The sequence below is a fragment of the Cibotium barometz genome, chromosome 35 (genome assembly GCF_041138505.1).
Source record: "Cibotium barometz isolate CiBa-2024 chromosome 35, ASM4113850v1, whole genome shotgun sequence".
Taxonomy (NCBI): domain Eukaryota; kingdom Viridiplantae; phylum Streptophyta; class Polypodiopsida; order Cyatheales; family Cibotiaceae; genus Cibotium; species Cibotium barometz.
This window is the reverse complement of record NC_141080.1, coordinates 50,071,213-50,091,468: the sequence shown is the minus strand read 5'-3', so window position 1 is coordinate 50,091,468 and position 20,256 is coordinate 50,071,213. Positions and strand designations below refer to the sequence as shown.

Sequence of the window (20,256 nt, the reverse complement as noted above, 5' to 3'; positions counted from 1 at the left end):
ACTTTTTAGAAGGAGGCATGAGGTTTCCCAAATACAAATAAGATGAGTTGCATCATATTCTCATAATAGACAATAACTGTATTTACATAAATAATAAATAATAGACAATAACTGTATTTACATAAATAATAAATTCTAACTAAAATATATCTACAACAAATCTAAAATTTTCAAAATCACCCTTGGATTGCTTGCTGATTGACTTTTTTTTTGTGAAAAATAACTATGAATATAGGGGCCCAATTTTGGGCACTATTAATTAATTACTTGAAGAGAGGGAACCTTAGATATGGGACAATAGAAGGCTTAGACGTTAGAGCAATTATATTTTTTTAAAATTGGAGTATTTCGATTGCTCGGAGCATCGACTTTCTGGAGTGCTGAAGGGTTTAAAAGCGTATTCAAGCTGGGGCAAAGCCTCCGCGCAAGAGAGAGAGAGATGAATCGTGATGAACGAAAAAAATAAAAAAATAAATGTAATTGAGCCCCTAAGTGTTAAACCTTAGCCAGTTTCATTAATTGGTGTTTGCTCGCAGGCACCAATTAATGAAACGGGCACGAGCAAACAGCAATTAATGAAACGGGCAGTAGCCCCCGAATATATTTAAATAAATGTTAATTTAAATATATCCACACCAAATCCAATTTTTTTAAAAATAAATAAATCTTCGCCCTTTTTATTGTTGACCCTAAATAGCTTTGACCGAAAATGTCTTGCATAAGCCAAGACATGACCAAATAAAAATTTCCTCAAGAAGGGCCTAGGTTAACTCAGCAGTGGAGGAGGAGGACAAGGGGGACATCTGCAGTCTGTTCTCTCACAGCAGGCGAGCGTTCCCCGGGTAAGCGCCACGCTTACGTCCTCGCATTTTTTTTTCCCTGCACAAGGAGAGCTTAGCAGGGGCGCTGAGCTTCTTGGGTTTTTTGAAGCGTCTTCATTTTAGGGCTTTATGCCTCGAATGCAGAGAAGAGAGCAAGTTTTTCTGCAGGAATTGGGCCAGATTAGCCTCGGAAGCAGAGGGATCTTCTTGTGGGTTACAGTCGCTGCACAAGCTCTTTTTTTTTTTTGTTTTTTGGGGGTTTTTTTGTTTTTGTTTTTGTTTTTTTTTGTTGCGTTGTCCATATTTGTAAAAAAAAAAATCCAACAGCTTAAGAGATCTAAGCTAGACCGTAACTAAGGGATTCTATTGAACCCAGATAAGACTAATATACTCTGTTTTAGGCGAGACCTACTGTGAGTTTGGAGGTCTTCGGTAACCTAGGCAGATCGTTACTCTGTTTAAGAAGTCTTCCTAAGAGCTCCTAGGTAGGTAACCCACAAGATCATTACTGTTTTCAAGAGGTCTTAGATAATAGATATACCCTGACACTCTGTACGCTTGGCACAATTTTTTAGAGGCTTTCCACGCACCTTTTCAGTGTATATGTCATTGTAATGCTCTCATGTTTTTTTTGGTCACATTGCGGCTCGGGGCTATGTAGTGGTAAGAGAAGCACAAGAGTACATGCTATGCCCAGCACACTTTCTAAGGGCCTTTGCTTCACGGAGTTGCAAAATTGAAAAAGTTTGCTTGTGCTCTCTTATGAATGACATGACATGACCCTTTGTTTATGGATAGATGCATATGGAGCTCGGACATAGCTGGAGCGTTTCAGCGTGCCATAGTTTGGTAGTGAGAGGGAGGAGGGAGATGGCGGGATGGCCCAAGGGTGAAAGGGAGTTGAGGAATGGACATTATCTTCACCCTCCGGCACCATGTAGGAGAAAAGTGCACACACACCCATGAGCCGGAGGCAATAATTGGTTTTAATCCTGAGAATTTGCACATGATGGCTGAGGAGCTTTCTTCGGAGCAAAGGAGCGAGGGACGGAGAGCGTTGCGCTTACGCTTGGACCAAAGATTTGGGGTTGCTTCATAGCATCCGGTTCATAGCCAAAAGCTCTTTGCTCATTAATAGTTATTTGTATGATATAGCGCTTTTTTTCCGAGTGTGCCAGATTTGTGTCGCTTGTTTTCTTGTAGTTCTATGTTGCTGGTAGTAATACTGAATTCACACTCACATTCCAGTATTCTTTTAGCTTGATTTTGGCAGTCGAGTTTGTCCATCCGAGTTGTAACTGATCGATCATGAGCAGCCGGGCTAGTCGGACAATATATGTCGGCAACCTTCCCGGTGATGCCAGAGAGCGAGAGGTTGAAGATCTCTTTTTCAAGGTTGGAAACGCTTCTTGAGTCATGGGTATGGTTAACATGTTTGTAGACCATGGTATCTTATATTTTTGTGGATGCAGTATGGACCCATTGTTGATATTGACTTGAAGCTGCCACCTCGCCCTCCAGGTTATTGCTTCATCGAGGTGAGTGTTTACATGCCTTTAAAGTTGATACTATTCCCTTTGTCAATTTTTAGAAGGCTTTGATTGCCTGTCCATCCCTCACGGGTGGGCAAGATGGCCTCCCCGCCGAAAAACGGAGTTGTTATGTAACGTGCCTGGTCATGATACCGCTGTTGGGTTGCTAAAAGATCATTCCTTCACAATCATCTGCCCAGTCATGATCCCCCTGTTGGGTGGAAAAAAGACAATTCCTTCGAATATTATGTCGGGCAATTTCCATATTCACAAGGTGAAGCGAGGGCCCACCATCCCTGCCCAATCACATACTGGATACCTCAAAAAGTTGTCTGGCAAGGACAGGCCAGATAGGTAGTAAACATACAGAATGGTGGGCCCTGATAGCATTCGAAACCATGACCTTGGCCAATCACGGTGTGGCTTTAACCACTGGGCTCACCAAGATTTGTTGAAAAGGTGAGGAGGTATCATTCATAACAGGTGTCTACCCACCGCTTGTGAAAATAAGGATGGACACCTCCACAAGGTCATTGGACATAGTTCTGGACATCTAACTGGGGAGTGTAACCTGTCCATGGACATTTGTGAATTCCCCCTTACTAGTGCCAATAACCTGTGAAGGATAGAATTTTATGCCTTGCTTTTGAGCTAAGATGGAACCTGTATGTTTGAATAGAGGCTCATATTTTGCAGTTCGAGGATGCACGAGATGCGGAGGATGCAATTAAAGGACGAGATGGCTACAACTACGATGGGCATCGTCTCAGGGTAAATAACTTGTTCTATTGCCAAAGTCCTTATTAGCAGAGCTCATGTGTTTTGGAGATTGTTTGTAGGCTTTTGGTTGCACCTAACTGGCCAAGGCAGTCTTTTATGTGTTGTGGTAAATCTTTGTTTGCCTTGCTATGCATCCTTGCTGCATATTAGGAGATCTCAGGCTTCTGGGGCAGTATTCTTCAACATCGGGATAAAGATGTTACTTAAGTAGTCATAATCTGTGCACTCGTGTAGTAGGGTCCTCATGCTTTTTATGTGTGGCATATGTGTACCTGTCATGTGTGTGCGTGTGGATGGGGTGTGTGTGGGAGTATATATTGATACCAAGTTCTACACCCACTATTGGGCACTGATGACATTAGTGGGGTTGTCGTAGTATCTAGTCCATACTATGCATGATGGAGTTGCTGGCTTATTATCTTGTGGATGACTACGACGAGGTTATAAATTGCACTTTCTTATAAGGTGAATTTGGGCATGTTCTTGGATTCATCTGGGTATATGTGTACCTGTCATGTGTTTTAAGCAAGGTACACTTCGGCATACTTGCATGGCAAAATCACATGGGTGCAGAAACTTGATCTTTACACGGTTTGTAGACGGCCTGTCTTTGTTCAAGTGGTCCACATTTAGGAGCGTGTATGTAAGAGGTAAGTGTTTTATATGGATGGCAGCCATAATACCATGGAATGCTTCCATGACTTGGGACGAGATGCAAGGATGCAATACTTTTGCCAAGAGAAGGTTAATATAGAAGGCTGCACCCCATGTTAAGTAACCTCTGAAAGAATGTGCATAAGCGGAAGCAAATAAACATGAGAGAGAAAGATTGCAAGCAAGAACAAGAGCTTTATTAGCTTGAGGTTACAGAGTACAAGAGCCAACAAATAGGGCAATGTAAGATGATTGAATGAATAAAAGAGAGCAACTCTTGTATACTTGTGCATGAAGCAGGTCGGCTGTAGAAACAGGCCGACAGGACCTCCACGACAGCATTAAGAAGATGCAATATTTTAACACCCCCTCTGCATCTTGAAGTGTGCAAAAGAGTCAGAAGAAAATTGATGACGAAGGTTGCGACCATGGACACCTCAGCATGGCCAGTATTGAGTACACCTCGGAAAATGCACATGTCAGCTTGTTGTCTTCAGAAAACATAATGCCACTGTAAAGAGCAAAAGAAAATTTACTTGGCTCCAAACTCAAAGTAGAACTGTGAACACATCACATCTAATAACCTCGAACAAATGAACATGGAAAACATCCTGTCCATAGTCTCTGCTGACCAATAGTTCTGAAACTCATCCGAACCATGAAGGAAACTTGGTCGATCCTGGAACTCATCCGGACCATCAAGTGAACTTGCCTGTCTTTATACTTGGAACTCCGACATACGGGTCCCATGCTCCAGATTTAATATAAGAGAGCTTTTGAAAGGCCCCTCTCCCGCCCACAAGCCATTTCTGGAAGACAGCACGCGGGGGGACGCCCTTAGGATGAGAGCAGGACACCAGTCATGTTCTCTCCAGTCTGTAAGGCCTTGGGAGAGCTGGGGTTATCACTAGACGAGCCAGTGTCAGAGTCCTGTGACTTGTCTTTGCCCTTCTTTGAAGACTTGCCCTTGTCCTTGGCTTTGCCTTTGTCCTTTGACTGACAATCCTTTGATAGGTGGCCTTTCTTACCACACTGGTAACACCGACTCTGAACTTTCTTCTGCATCGTCTCAAGTGCCTGATCAGGTCCAATAGACGATGAAACTTTCAACTTCCCCTATGAAACTAGGATGGATTCCTCTTCCAAGAGGAGAGTACACAGATCATCAAACTCGAGGGAACGTGTTGTGATCTGAACCCGCAAAACTTGGAAAACCATGTCATAATCTGTAGGAAGCCTGATGCGGAGGAGAGCAGCTAACTGAGGAGAGGTCAAGGCAGTACCCATTGCCACTAATCGGTCATGGATTACCTTAACCTTCATACAAACGACCGCATGGAAGTCCCTGTTGTAAACTCTAGAGAAAAGAGCTGACCCAATAGGTTGATAGACCGCATTGTAGAGTCCCGTGCGTATAGATCTGTCAGCTTTCTCCAAACAGAAGCAGCACAATCCAATGTTTGCACGGCGGGGGAGACCTCTGGTGAGATGGCTCGTACAAGTGCAGAGTGAGCATTTGAGTCTTGATTCTCCCAAGCTGAAAGTTCTGCGAGAAAGGCATCCTCCTGGTCCTGAGTCCACTTCCTAGAGCTGGTAGGGCGTTCGGGCTTTCGTTCGTGGCCCTGAACAATCTCCAAGAGTCCCTTGTGTGCGAACCAGACCTTCATCTGTTGCTTCCAGTGATCATAGTCTGAACAATCTCCAAGAGTCCCTTGTGTGCGAACCAGACCTTCATCTGTTGCTTCCAGTGATCATAGTTTGAACCACTGAGCTTGTCCTCCTTGTTCGTGCAGGGGGGGGGGGGGGGGGGGGACCCATGTCGGCCTCAAAGAAGCTATGTCTCAAACAACCTCTGTAGCTAAGCAATCCACGTGCTCTCTCAAGCACCTTTCCACAAGATCCAACTAGGGACTAGTAGCCCCCTTTGAAGATGCAGGCTGGACAGCAGCAAAAGAAACCCAAAACACACCATCGGGAACCTCTTTCCGGAAGGGGGAGGGGATCTTGGAGGGAGAAGAGCTGATGTGCTACTTGTCAGGCAAAAAATATCCTTCAAGAACTTGCCACAAAATTGATGCCCTTATTGAATTTGCAGCGAGAACTCCTCCACTTGCCTCTGTAAGAGAAAATGCAGCTTGGAGGCTGGCCGACAGCAGTAGGAGGGCTTGTAGATCAAAAAACGCAGCTAATGAAGAAAACGCAGCCACTGTTGAAGTATCTACAGCCTAGAGAATGTAGGGAAGCAAAAAACGCAAGGCATAGTTGAAGAAGGAGAGAGACAGAGAGCAGATTTTGTGCAACAGCCGGAGCCTAAGCGAATGATACCATGAAAGAATGTGCACAAGCGGAAGCAAATAAACATGAGAGAGAAAGATTGCAAGCAAGAACAAGAGCTTATTAGCTTGAGGTTACAGAGTACAAGAGCCAGCAAATAGGGCAATGTAAGATGATTGAATGAATAAAAGAGAGCAACTCTTATATTCTTGTGCATTAAGCAGGTCGGCTGTAGAAACAGGCCGACAAGACCTCCACGACAGCATTAAGAAGATGCAATATTTTAACAACCTCCCCCCCCAAACCTCTCTCTCTTTCCCTGTCAATCAGCAGCCTACCTACAGCTTACATTTTGCAGTAGTTCTGGAAGAGGAATTCTACTGAGCAATGGGCACACAATGAAGTGTATTTTGCATAAGAGAATACTCCGCAAAGAGCGGAAGGGTCACTGGGGGGGGTGGGGACCGAGTACTTCATCTTTGTGTGGGTGATTCACGTAGTTCTCTCTTATTGTTAGCTTTCTATTTTGTAAAAATAATTGTGGAACATAGTGAATAATTCCTTTATGCTTTTGCAAGAGTATGTGACATCTGCTTTTATCTCTGTTCTTTCTCAATTCAAATAGGTATATGTATTGCAGATTGTATGTGTTATTACATGTCCTTGATCAATAAATGCACCGTTTGGTTTTCCCCTTTTGATTTAGGTTGAACTTGCCCATGGTGGTCGAGGAACCTCTTCATCTGCTGATCGTCATAGCAGCCACAATAGTAATGGCGGGGGTGGTGGTGGACGTGTTGGTGGTGTTTCAAGGCGTTCGGATTACAGGGGTATGCTGCTGCTAACTCAATTTTTTGTGATGGATGCAATGAAAGCTTGACCATAGTCATATTCAATCATCCCAGTTTATAAAGGACACAGTACTGTTACTCATCATCTTAACCATTTACGGCAGTAATTGTTACTGGATTACCATCTTCAGCATCTTGGCAAGATTTAAAGGTAGGAACATGTGCTGTTTGATTTGGTCTTGAGCACATCACTATGTTGCTGTAAAACCGGTTTAAGGAGGGAGGTCTTCATATGTTGTACTCTCTTTGCCAGGATCACATGCGTCGTGCTGGGGACGTTTGTTTTGCTCAAGTCTTTCGTGATGGTGGGGGTAAGTGTTTGTTGTCCATAAGAATGATGCTGATCTATTTAGAATACATATGCTTAACTATTAGATAACATTGAGGGTTTTTTGTTGTTTCTGTACTTTTGTGCCGCATTTTGTGTAGGGACCATGGGAATTGTGGACTACACAAATTATGATGATATGAAATATGCAGTAAGTTATGAGGCAGTGATTGCATCCCTACTTGCTCATCTTTGGAAGCCTTGGCAATGACTCTTTGAATGCTGTTTTCTTGTAGATCAGGAAGCTTGATGATTCTGAATTCCGGAATCCCTTTTCTCGATCATACATACGGGTAAAAGCTTTTGCACTTGTGAGAGTATCTCAAAGACCTCATAAGGTTTCTGTATACATAGTTGTGAGTAATGGTGCAGGTCAAAGAAGATAAAGGCAGAAGCCATAGTCCCAGCCGCAGTCGTAGTCGAAGCCGAGGCCGTAGCCATACCAGAAGCCGCAGCCGCTCCCTTGGCCGCAGCCACAGCCGCAGCCATAGCAGAAGTCGCAGTGCCAGCCGCAGTCGAAGCCGCTCTCCAGGTCGTAGGTGAGGCATAATGATTATGTGCCAACAGCAATGCTGTAGAGCTCATGCATGCTTCAATAATAGGATTTACTTATGGTATTTATGGTGGGACACCTTGTAAACATTTTCAGAGTTAAATATTAGTGTCTTTCTTTCATTATAGATATGTACTTGCATGTTTGGGTCTCATATGCCGTGTTTTACTTGAGAATAATATGATCTATCTAAACAGGGAAAAAGAAAGAAAGAAAAAGATTTTATTAACGTCCACCAAAGGCCCAATGGGTTTATGAGACTAAAAAGTGTTACTAAGTTCCATGTGTAAACTGAAGATCATAAACATGGAGATAAAATGTGCCAAAGAAAAATAGACCTGTGTACTACATGCACAATGAAAGTGTCACATGCCCCCATGCACTGAGGTGCCATGTGACACCGACGCACTGCTCATCATAAGTGCCATACTTGTATAGAGTTAGTACCTTTTTTGGGATTATTTGTTGTATGCGGTGACCCCATTGTGAGCCCTAGTCCAGGGACATGTAAGGTGTCACAAAATTCCTTACAGCTTCTATTTTTCTATTGTTCATGTGTGGCATGTGGAGCCTGACATGACATACATGTATGGTTGGTGTAGCCTGACATGGTGTGTCTGTGTGTGGCATATGGAGCCTGACCATAGTTTCCACGAGTTTCAGAAACGGGGGTGCGGAGCACGGCGGGAAACGGAGTTTCGGAGTTTCGGCCTTCGAGAAGAAACGGGGAAACGGAGTTTCGGTTTTAGGGTTTAATACATACATATATAATTAATAAAAACATTACAAAAGCTTGAAAAATACATCTTTGCTCAAGTTCAATGTCAAAGACTCAAATGATAGATCAAAATTCAGAAATGACAACTGTAGGCTCGAGGCTCAAGCCTCAAAAGAGTCAATACAAAACAAGATCCATCATCCATCATCCATCATCCATAATCCATATGTATAGACTATAGTAAATACAAAACATGATCAAAAAATATCCATGTGGCTGGCAGCAGTTGTTGGCATGACAAAATCCTAGAGCTAAGTGCTCCAAAAATCACTCATCAAGATCATCCATGGAGGAGTCATCCTCCGACTCATGAGAGTCAGGCTCAGATGAAGAAATGGTAGGATCGTGGTCCTCTGCCTCTGCTGAAGTGGAAGCGATGGATCCCCCCCTTTGCCTCTGAGAATGGGTGGTGCAGCGGGTGTTGTGGCTTGGCACTGTCAGCTCCTCATAAAGCAAGGTGTACATATCACGCTCATTCCGTGGGATCTCTGGGATGAACCTCTCCCTCCTGATGTCGATCTTATCCACATTCACCTGCGAAGGCTCCGGATGTCGGGCATTCCTCTCAAGGAGCTGGAGGTTGCAATGACAAAACACCAACCGCTCTAGCTGAGCGATACTCAGCCTATTCCTCTTCTTTGTATGGAAGAGGGCCCAAGTGCTCCAATTCCTCTCACATGGACCTGAACTGCAATCTTGTGAGAGCACTCGAATGGCGATGCGTTTCTGTTATTGAAATGCACATACAATTAGAAATTAGAACTTAGTGGAAACAAGAAAGATGCACATTGTACAGTGTACTATGTAAACTGTAGTTAAGGGTAGTGAATTACCAGCGTGGGAGCACAATTTCCATACTTCTCCCACCATGAGACAGGCTGTAGCTGAGTCTCTCGAAGCTTTGCAGTCTCTCGACCAAAGCTCCCTGTCTGGTTGCGAAAGGCCAAGAGATCATCCTCTATACATTTCAGCATGTGCACGTGAAACCGGCCTCTGATAGAAAACCAGAGTGCGGTAAGAGCTAACACCCGTCCACTTGTAGTCTAGATGATAAACAAAACACAGATTGGAGCTAGAGTGCCCAAATCTGAAAACACAACGACACCTGTTGGCCCCAAAGCTTGGCGCCCCTTGCGGTATTTCTTTATTCCATTAAAATAATATGTATGGCTGAGTACAAAACAAAAACCAGCCAAGAGTTTACACCTGTAGTCCAATCTGACTGCCCACAAATCCTTCTCAGCACAGAGGATCTATTCACACAGATCTGTGTCCTCAAGCAACACATTGTGCCTCCCTCTGATCAGCCAAGTTCACAAAGCAGGCCAGCCATGGGCATACATCTGGCATAACTCAAGAGCCTGATACATCTTCTCAGCTCAAACATACACATGCTGTTCAATCTCTGTCTTAATCCCTTGTCAATCTGCCATACTCCTCCTCTCACAAGGAGCCAGATAACACATACCTGTAGCAGACATCAAGCAATAGAAAGAGAGATAGATGAACAGAGTCAAGGCTTACCAAGTTCAGCTCGTGAAACAACACTGGAGGAAGCAACAGCACTAATCTGTGCCTGCAGGCACTTGAACCCACAATCCTGCTTCACACGTGTGTTTGCACTTGCCTGTATCTTCCTCCTGATGCTCACTCCTATGCTGTCCTTGAAAGTACAGATCTGAAAATCAGCACTGTACTTGATTGTACCGCCTCGGGATGCGTGCCAGGCGTTGTACTTGCATAAACAACCTGCTGTCCACTTCTGTACCAGCCTGAATCAGCCTGCACAGGTCTGTCCAGCACCCAGTAAAGCACCGCCTGCACCTGTACCTGCTGTACCTGACTGCCCGTACACTGTACGGCAGTCGTACAGTAGGGTTTGGGCTGGAAAACAGGTTGTACAGCCTGTTTAGGGCTTCTGCGCAGCCACCAACAGCAGCTCTGTGCGCCGCCAGCAACAGGGGAGAGAGAGAGAGAGAGAGAGAGAGAGTCCAGCACTGGCCGTACAGTGCTGTACGGCTGGTTTCTTCAGAAAAACAGCAACAGTCTGCAGCAAAACAGCCGCCTTCTCCTCCTCTTCAGCTTTCCCACGATTGTACACAAGCGCATGAAGGAAGCCTCTCCTTTTGCTACACGACTCCCCAAAAAGGGAGGAGAGAGAGTGAAGAGAGAGAAAACTCCCTTCCAATTTAATCCCTAGGGCCCCAACTTAATAAGTTCCTAGGGCCACTAAGGCCTAGGGGCAAACTTCAATAAACATTCAAACTTAATGTTTTAATGTTCCCCCTTCACACCTAGGGATGTCCACACATCTTAAACACTGTCCGGGCACCCCCCATGTGAATCATAAAATATTCTGACCCTGCAACCACCATGCCCACACTTGTCCTGCTCCATTTTCACAGGGCCATGACATACCCCCCTCTTGAAAGATGGCAAGCGTCCTCGATTGCATTCTGGTGATGCATCAAAATATCCAAAGTGAAATATACCATATGGCAAGATCAGCGTCCCAATCTCTCTGAGCCATACACATGTATCAACATTCACTGCAAACCAATGGCATAGTAATAGTCCAAGTTGTATACCACTGTGAACCATACATATCCACAACAATCTCCATGTGACTAGTACACATATATCATAGAAGTCCCATAAACAGATGTACTGTCAGCCTCAGTACCTTCGGATGAGATAAAATCTGCACCAAGCAACCTCTAGATGTCATCTGAGCCTGTCTGTATCAAGGGAGTGGAGGTGCTACCCCCCTCTTGAGCATCAGGTAATGCTCCAGACCCATGCTCTGCTGAACCTGAATGAGCCACAATAAGAGTCGGCTCTAACTCAAAGGCATCGAGATAAAGCTGCAAAACCTGAGGTGAATCTGTTAAGTCACCTTCCTCCATCCACTTCGCATCCATCGGTGAATAGTTCTTGAACTTCACAAGATAGCGACGGGAAACTTGACCTCGTACCTTCCTTTCTTTATGTGCCAGTATCTGCTCTGGAATCAGAACCTCATCAAGTTCCTCAACTTCCGGCTGAGCCTCATCTGATACATCCTCAGGCACATCCCCACGGAAAGGTCTAAGAAGACTCACGTGAAAAGCATTGTGAATCCTCCAGTGATCTGGTAACTTCAAACGATAGGTTACCTCACCAATCTTTTCCAAAACCTGAAAAGGCCCATAATATCGCATACTCAACTTAGGGAATAAGCGCTCTTTACCCTTCATCTTCTTGAGTCTAGCCTTTTCAAAACGCAAAAGAACCCAATCACCCAATGCAAACTGTAAATCACGTCTGTGACGGTCTGCGGCTTTCTTTTGCTTCTGCCGAGTTTTCTGGAGGGCCAACTTAACTCTCCGATAAGCTTCATCTAAACTCTCCACATACTGATCAGCCTCAAAGATCTTATCCTTTGTATGCAAAATGGGTGGTACCTTCTTCCCTCCTTCTACAATCTCAAAAGGCGCCTTGCCTGTCGAGCTATGTACAGTGTTGTTATATGCAAACTCCACTAAAGGAAGATACTTTTCCCATTGTTGCTTGCAAGTAGTGTTTCCATGTAGAAAGAGCGTGAATTGCAGCCAACATCTCTTTCTCATACACCTGTAAATGCTTCTCAGCATCTTGCAAAACTCTACTCTCATAGGCTATCACATGTCCCTCTTGCATGAGAACTGCACCAATGCTACTTCCACATGCATCACACTGGACAACAAAAGCCTTTCGGAGATCCGGTAACACCAATACTGGGTCCGAAGTAAGCTTTTCTTTGAGCTTTTTGAATGCTGTAATTTCCCGATCAGCCCATCTAAACGGAGTTGCTTTCTTCGTCAAAGCATGAAGAGGCGAAGCAATTTCAGCAAAGTGCCGTATGTAACGCCTGTAATAGGAACACAATCCTAGAAAACTGCGTACATCATGCACGGTCCTCAAAGCTGGCCAATTAAGTATTGCTTCTACCTTGGCTGGATCCATACGGACTCCATGACCAGACACAATATGCCCCAAGAAATGTATGTCCTGCAAGAAAAACTCACTCTTCTTGCCATTCACCACCAACCTATGGTTTCTGAGTTCTGCAAACACAATGGCCAAATGCCTTCTATGCTCTTCCTCATTTTGTGAATGCACAATCATATCATCAAAGAATGTGCCCACAAACTCTCTATGAGGTCTGAAAATCCTGTCCATCATTCTGTTAAATGTGGCAGGCGCATTTGTCAAACCAAAGGGCATAACCAAGAACTCATACAACCCAAACGTGGTTCGGAATGCTGTCTTATGCACATCCTCGGGTCTAATGCGTATCTGATGATACCCGCTTTTCAAGTCAATACGACTAAAAACTGTGGAGCCCTGTAAGCGGTCCAAGATGTCATCGATCCTCGGTATGGGGAATCGATTCTTGATGGTATTCTTATTCAGCGCCCTGTAATCTATACACATGCGCCAAGAACCATCCTTCTTCTGCACTAAGAGCACAGGTGAGCAAAAGGGTGATGAGCTAGGCTGAATCAACCCCTTATTCAATAGCTCCTGCACCTGACTCATAATCTCTTCCTGTTGGGCTGCACTAACACGATACGGCGGTCTATTCGGTGGAGTACTACCAGGAATCAGATCTATGGCATGATCTTCTGGCCTCTCAGGAGGTAATTCTCCTGCCAATGACTCGGAAAAACAGTCTTGAAACCCACTTAAGAAATCAGCCCTGTCTTTATCTAGCATTGACAAATTAGACTTAGACTCATCATCCTGTGCATCCTTTACATAAATCAAGTACGCGGAAAGATGCTTTTTTATTACTGATGAAATCGCCGAAGCGGATACAATAGGAACAGATTCCCCTTTGAGTTTTACATCCAATACATGCTCTTTCCCTCTATGAGTCAGAGTAATTTTCCTATTGTAAGTATCCACCACCGCATGTACCCTGTGGCACCATGGCATCCCCAACAAAACATCACAGCCATCCAAAGGCATGATGAAGAACTCCTCGCTGTCCACATAACCCTGCAAATGAAGCCGAAGCTTCCCAATGATAGGAGTAACGGGTTCTGCATATCCTGGACAAGCCATATTAGCCTCATGTAACGGCCCCATCTCCTCTGCGCGAATCCCCAATCGGCTAGCCAAATCTGGTGAAATGAAGTTGGCTCTAGCACCTGTGTCAAAGAAGATCAAAGCATTCTGATCTCTCACTTTGCCCCATGCCCTGCACAACTCTGTAGCTTCACCACTTAGCTGCTCACCCACAAGATCAGGAACTAAGCCTGCAGAAGGCTTTGGTTTCTTTGGCTTGGGCTCTCCTTTATTGTCAGGATCCTTTTTGGACGTTCTCTTGGGACAATTGAATGACATATGCCCCTCTTCAGTACAGTAAAAACACTTTTGAGCATCTCTCAAAGCCTGTCTTTCCTCAGAAGTCCTTTTGGGCATTGGCAACTTCTTATACTTTGTCTCTGAAGACCCTTTAGTATCACGAGAAGCATGCCCAAATTTTTCAGCTTTCTTGCCCAATTTCTTACTGCCTTTAAATCCAGATGAACCACCTGTGAGTAACGCATTAGCTGTCATAGCATTCTCAATCATCTGTGACATGTTCGTTACTCTTGTCTTTATACAATAATCTCGTACCTCCTTGGGCAGCCCACAACAATACTTCTCTACCTGCTCAGATAATGGCACGGCACGATAAGAAGTCACTGGGAGTAGAGCTTCCCAAAACTTCTTATTATAATCCTCCAAACTATCGCACTTTGAAGCATCCAGCTTGTGCCATGCTGTCATAACATCCACCTCAAATGTAGATGTGAGCCATACGGAAGAGAAAACCTGTTTGAATTGGACCCATGTGGTGGGTGCTATGCCCTGCAAAAGAAGAGTAGACCACCACTGCAAAGCATTGCCCTTGAGAAAAGTGGCAGCTTTCCTCACCTTTGAGGACTCTGTATAATTCCCACCAGAAAAAGCAGCATCAAACTGCTGTAAAAAGGTAAGTGCCTTCAATTTATCCTTGGCCCCACTGAAAGTGTCAAACTTCACTGCAGCTCCCCCTTCCTTGTAATCCTTCGCCTTGCCCATAGGCGTTAGATTATCATATGGAAGTGGTTTCGTGAGATTGCTGCCCCCAACATTCATACCCATCATTGGGTCAACATTTCCCATTCCAACACCAGGCATACCATACATCCCAGCCATGTTTCCATACATTCCATGCTGCATACCTGGCTGCATGCCACCAAACATATTGCCTTGCATCCCAGGTTGCATGCCTGTAAACACATTTCCTTGCATACCGGACTGCATACCACCATACATATTCCCCTGCATGCCAGGCTGAAAATTGGCTCCAAAAGGCCCATACATACCCATGCCTCCCTGAGGATAACCCCCAGTCATGGATTGGAACACTGAGCCACCACCAAAGTACCCTGGATGCATGTTCTGCTGAGGAATAGGTGGCTGTCCATAGAAGGAACTCTGTGGGTTAGCACCAAAAGCATGCTGCATGTTCGGAAACTGGGCAGGAGATGGATCCTGTGGAGTGGTACCACTATGACCATGAGAAAGATTCTTCGAACGAACCTTCTTCTTCTTTTTCTGGGGCTCTGTGCGGGGCTCTGTGCGAGATCTCATAAATTCAGCAAATCTCTCGCTCTGTGTGAGCTGCATAAAAGTATCCATAACACCAGCCAAGCGATCTTTGAACCGAGCATCATCATCCTCTTTACCATGCACATCTTCTGGCTGTGTTACATCCTCATAAGGCTCAACATCTGCAGCCTGTTCTCCTGCAAAAATATCCTCAGATACATCTCTTTCAGGAGAAGTCTCTTGCTCTTCTTCTTCATGATAGAAGTACTCTTCCTCTGTATCAGACATGATTGCTGAATTTTCAGCGATGGCTTTCTCCAAAGCAACCACGAGCTCACCCCCTTCAGAAAGTTGATGATTGGTCCCGGGGACGGAACCTTGAAACCGGCCTCTGATAGAAAACCAGAGTGCGGTAAGAGCTAACACCCGTCCACTTGTAGTCTAGATGATAAACAAAACACAGATTGGAGCTAGAGTGCCCAAATCTGAAAACACAACGACACCTGTTGGCCCCAAAGCTTGGCGCCCCTTGCGGTATTTCTTTATTCCATTAAAATAATATGTATGGCTGAGTACAAAACAAAAACCAGCCAAGAGTTTACACCTGTAGTCCAATCTGACTGCCCACAAATCCTTCTCAGCACAGAGGATCTATTCACACAGATCTGTGTCCTCAAGCAACACATTGTGCCTCCCTCTGATCAGCCAAGTTCACAAAGCAGGCCAGCCATGGGCATACATCTGGCATAACTCAAGAGCCTGATACATCTTCTCAGCTCAAACATACACATGCTGTTCAATCTCTGTCTTAATCCCTTGTCAATCTGCCATACTCCTCCTCTCACAAGGAGCCAGATAACACATACCTGTAGCAGACATCAAGCAATAGAAAGAGAGATAGATGAACAGAGTCAAGGCTTACCAAGTTCAGCTCGTGAAACAACACTGGAGGAAGCAACAGCACTAATCTGTGCCTGCAGGCACTTGAACCCACAATCCTGCTTCACACGTGTGTTTGCACTTGCCTGTATCTTCCTCCTGATGCTCACTCCTATGCTGTCCTTGAAAGTACAGATCTGAAAATCAGCACTGTACTTGATTGTACCGCCTCGGGATGCGTGCCAGGCGTTGTACTTGCATAAACAACCTGCTGTCCACTTCTGTACCAGCCTGAATCAGCCTGCACAGGTCTGTCCAGCACCCAGTAAAGCACCGCCTGCACCTGTACCTGCTGTACCTGACTGCCCGTACACTGTACGGCAGTCGTACAGTAGGGTTTGGGCTGGAAAACAGGTTGTACAGCCTGTTTAGGGCTTCTGCGCAGCCACCAACAGCAGCTCTGTGCGCCGCCAGCAACAGGGGAGAGAGAGAGAGAGAGAGAGAGAGAGTCCAGCACTGGCCGTACAGTGCTGTACGGCTGGTTTCTTCAGAAAAACAGCAACAGTCTGCAGCAAAACAGCCGCCTTCTCCTCCTCTTCAGCTTTCCCACGATTGTACACAAGCGCATGAAGGAAGCCTCTCCTTTTGCTACACGACTCCCCAAAAAGGGAGGAGAGAGAGTGAAGAGAGAGAAAACTCCCTTCCAATTTAATCCCTAGGGCCCCAACTTAATAAGTTCCTAGGGCCACTAAGGCCTAGGGGCAAACTTCAATAAACATTCAAACTTAATGTTTTAATGTTCCCCCTTCACACCTAGGGATGTCCACACATCTTAAACACTGTCCGGGCACCCCCCATGTGAATCATAAAATATTCTGACCCTGCAACCACCATGCCCACACTTGTCCTGCTCCATTTTCACAGGGCCATGACAGCACGTTACCAGATGTCAAGTTCCTGATGTTTGTCATGAAGCCTTCTTCTAGCTCCTCGTTCTCGTATTGCTCCTCATCTCGCCACAATTTACAAAGGATGCAATACATGTGCTACTGCATGAATCGGCCTGTGAAACCAATCCCATCGCCGATTCCACACAGCCTTGATTTCATCAACCCTTTAGAGATCAAACCATAAGATAAAAAAGGACAAAAAACAAGAGTCAAGAGTCGAGACCAATGTAAAGACTCGAGAGTAAAATAAAGATAAGAAGCAAAGCAACTTGCAAGGGTAGCCATGACTGAGGAGACTTATTGCTCTGCTCTCAAGTAGTCTTGCTTGTTGAGAGCCTCCCCAATCTTGTCCATGTACTCGTATAAAAGGCTTAGAGTACTGCCCTCCATGTTTGTAATGCGTAACACTGTGTAGATGGGGTTGAGAGTTTTGAGCAACCCCTCAACCTCTACCCACCACTCCTCTCTCATGACATCACGCACAAAAGCTCTTGCCTTGGGGCTCTCTCTCTCATCTCACTCTAGCCATTCATTTGAGTAGACAGTGCGTACCAACCCTCTGCGGACTCGCAGGAGTCTCTCAAGCACAATGAACATGTATGCAAATCTGGTGGCTGCAGGCTGCAATAGCTCAAGAGTGCTGTAGGCCTGATACATGCTCAAGACTTTTGGCCTCTTCTTCACAAACTTCACCATGCTTCGTCCGGTGCGAAAGATGGCTTCAACCCATTGTATTTGACCTATGTCCTCAATCAATAAGTCGAGGCTATGTGATGCACAAGGGGTCCACACAATGGCTGGAAATTCATCCTCTAGCATAGAGCCCATAGACTTACAATTACTTCCATTATCTGTCACCACCTGCACAACATTCTTAGGCCCAACTTGCTCTATAGCCTCCCTTATATGTGTCCAAATAAATGCACCTGTAACTGTGAGACCTGGGAGGGAGGCATCAATGGCTTTCAAAAACATAGTGCCTTTGCAGCATGACACCAAAACATTGTATACATTTCTCCTGCGTACATCTGACCACCCATCACACAATACAGTGCAGCCATACTTTTTCCATGTTTCCTTCAAGGGCTGTAGCTGCACTTCTATGCATGATTTTTCCCGCTTCAGCTCTCGTGTCTGCAGAGCCTGAGATGTAGGGCCATCCCACTCGCATCCAATGCGGCTGATGGCCCTCATGGTCTTCCTCCATTGATTTGTCTTGGCCACATGAAAGGGAATGGCACACCGTATGAACATCCGGGTGAGCTCCCTAGTTGCCTCTGCAATTGCTTGCTTTTGAAATCCTGCTTGGATGCTAGCTCTTTGTACAGTATTTATTGGAGGGGTGTCTTGTGAATGTGATACATCACTTGGCAAAAGAGTCCTCCTTGCATGCACACCCGACACTGAGGTAGAGGAGAAATCTGATCCTGTGTCTCTGCCTCTGGCCCTCTTTGTTGCTGCTGCTTGACTTGAACCAGCTTCATGCTCTTGACCACCCATTGCTGTAGATACTTCCTCTTCGGGAATGGCCAAACGCTTTCGCCTCCACATTTCAAGGCTTTCCCGAACATCTAGAGGAACAGAGGGGCATGGCCCTACATCTTTGTTTGGAACATGAGCAAGATGGTCCTTCACACGGGTGACACTCCCCGTTTTGACCAACCCACAATATCTACATCTCCATTTCCTGGAGCCACCAGATCCTGCATAACCCCCCACTTGCTCCACATGTTGCCAAAAAGGATCCGGAGTCCGAGCCATGTTACTTGTGCGGTTCGAGGTCGGGAGACTCGGAGAGATTCGAGAAGTGGAGGCTGTTTTTTTGGTCCTGCAGGCTGCGAGCAAGGTGCGACTCCTCCTTGCTTGGTAGAGCTTAGATGGCAAAGGTGGAGGCCCCAAGTAGAGGTAGAGGGCGTGGTAGAGGGCTGATGTGGAGGTAGAGAGGTAGAGGGGAAGGTAGATGGGTAGAGCAGCTCCAAACAGGCGGCGGAAATAAGCGCGCAGAATGGTGGCGAAAAACAGCACGCGGGTTTCTAAACCCTGGAAAAACAGGGCCTTGGAAACGCCGTTTCTGGAAAAACAGGGCCTTGGAAACGCCGTTTCTGGAAACGCAAACGTTTCCGAAACGTAGAAACGTTTCGGTGGGCCAGAAACGGCATTTCTGGAAACTGGGAGCCTGACATGACAGTACATGTATGGCTAGTGTAGCCTGACATGGCATGTCTGTGTGGCATATGGAGCCTGACATGACAATACATGTATGGTTGGTTGTCCAATCCCCATAAGTGAACCTGCAAACAAAACAAACAAACATGACGGGGGTGCAGGCCTGACTCACCTCCCAACCTTGACAGCCGTGGGCAAGCCCACAAGTCTTGGTTGTCTCCACCGAGCCACCGGCTGAGCTAACTAGATGGACGTATCGACCAATCTTTACCTCGTGACGTCCCATACCGCCACGAAGCTACCCTTGCGAGCCTCGAGACTGTTGTCGACCTCGGCTGCATAAAGCAGGTGCACCTCTGCACTAGATCCAGGCTCCTGACCATAGAGCTCTCACAAAGACACGCGAGACTCTATATCACTAACCTTGGCCACCCTTTTATAGGCTCTTGGCCGGTCATCGGGCGTCCACACTTGGACGCCCGCCCGTCCATATTTGGGTGCTCACCCGTTAGTCTATCCCTAACTCACCTCGTCAATCAACTTGCCTAACTCCAAGCTTCCCTAACCTCGAAGCTAGTCTTGTGTGCGTGTAGCACATGGTAGATACACACTGTGCAAATGACATACTCCCCTTCCTCTAAGAGCTCACTCCTGAGCTCACTAAAAAGCGAGGGTAATCTCTCTGAAGAGTAGTCAATGTCTCCCATGTAGCGTTCTCCTCAATACGATCCTTCCACTTGATCTTGTATTCCGTGATAAGCGTATTATGCAATCTTCTTTCACGACATCCAAGAATCTTTTCAGGTTTGTGTGAAACAAATGTCATATCCCCGACATCTATGATTTCTTGAGGAGTAACTAACTGGTCTGTTCCACCCAGTACTTCCTTAAGTCTACTGACATGAAATTAAGGATGAACTTTCACATGAGAAGGCAAATCCAATTCATATGCAACTGAACCAATCCGTCGTGTAATATGAAATGGTCCACAGTATCTAGGGGATAATTTCGGAGATCGACTTGTTCGTAAAGTCTCGGAATCTTTCGAAACTTGCAATTACACCATCGTGCCTTCAGAGAACTC

General features: G+C 45.6%; 1 protein-coding gene across 5 annotated transcripts in view; it reads left to right on the top strand.

Moving 5' to 3' along the window:
* Nucleotides 1–704: 704 nt before the first annotated feature.
* Nucleotides 705–20,256, top strand: part of LOC147618564 (serine/arginine-rich-splicing factor SR34-like) — a 44,168-nt gene continuing 24,616 nt past the window's right edge. For 4 of the 5 annotated variants that reach the window (XM_086775020.1, XM_086775018.1, XM_086775019.1 and 1 more), the window contains exons 1-10: nucleotides 705–842; nucleotides 2,081–2,216; nucleotides 2,294–2,359; nucleotides 3,050–3,124; nucleotides 6,768–6,891; nucleotides 7,017–7,063; nucleotides 7,166–7,223; nucleotides 7,342–7,391; nucleotides 7,477–7,533; nucleotides 7,613–7,779. In XM_086775020.1, the coding sequence (XP_086631146.1) occupies nucleotides 2,130–2,216; nucleotides 2,294–2,359; nucleotides 3,050–3,124; nucleotides 6,768–6,891; nucleotides 7,017–7,063; nucleotides 7,166–7,223; nucleotides 7,342–7,391; nucleotides 7,477–7,533; nucleotides 7,613–7,779 (731 nt within the window). In that variant the 5' untranslated portion in view covers nucleotides 705–842; nucleotides 2,081–2,129. Of the gene's footprint in view, nucleotides 843–1,619; nucleotides 1,927–2,080; nucleotides 2,217–2,293; nucleotides 2,360–3,049; nucleotides 3,125–6,767; nucleotides 6,892–7,016; nucleotides 7,064–7,165; nucleotides 7,224–7,341; nucleotides 7,392–7,476; nucleotides 7,534–7,612; nucleotides 7,780–20,256 lie in introns of all 5 variants that reach the window. The other variant, XM_086775017.1, reaches the window with a different exon arrangement.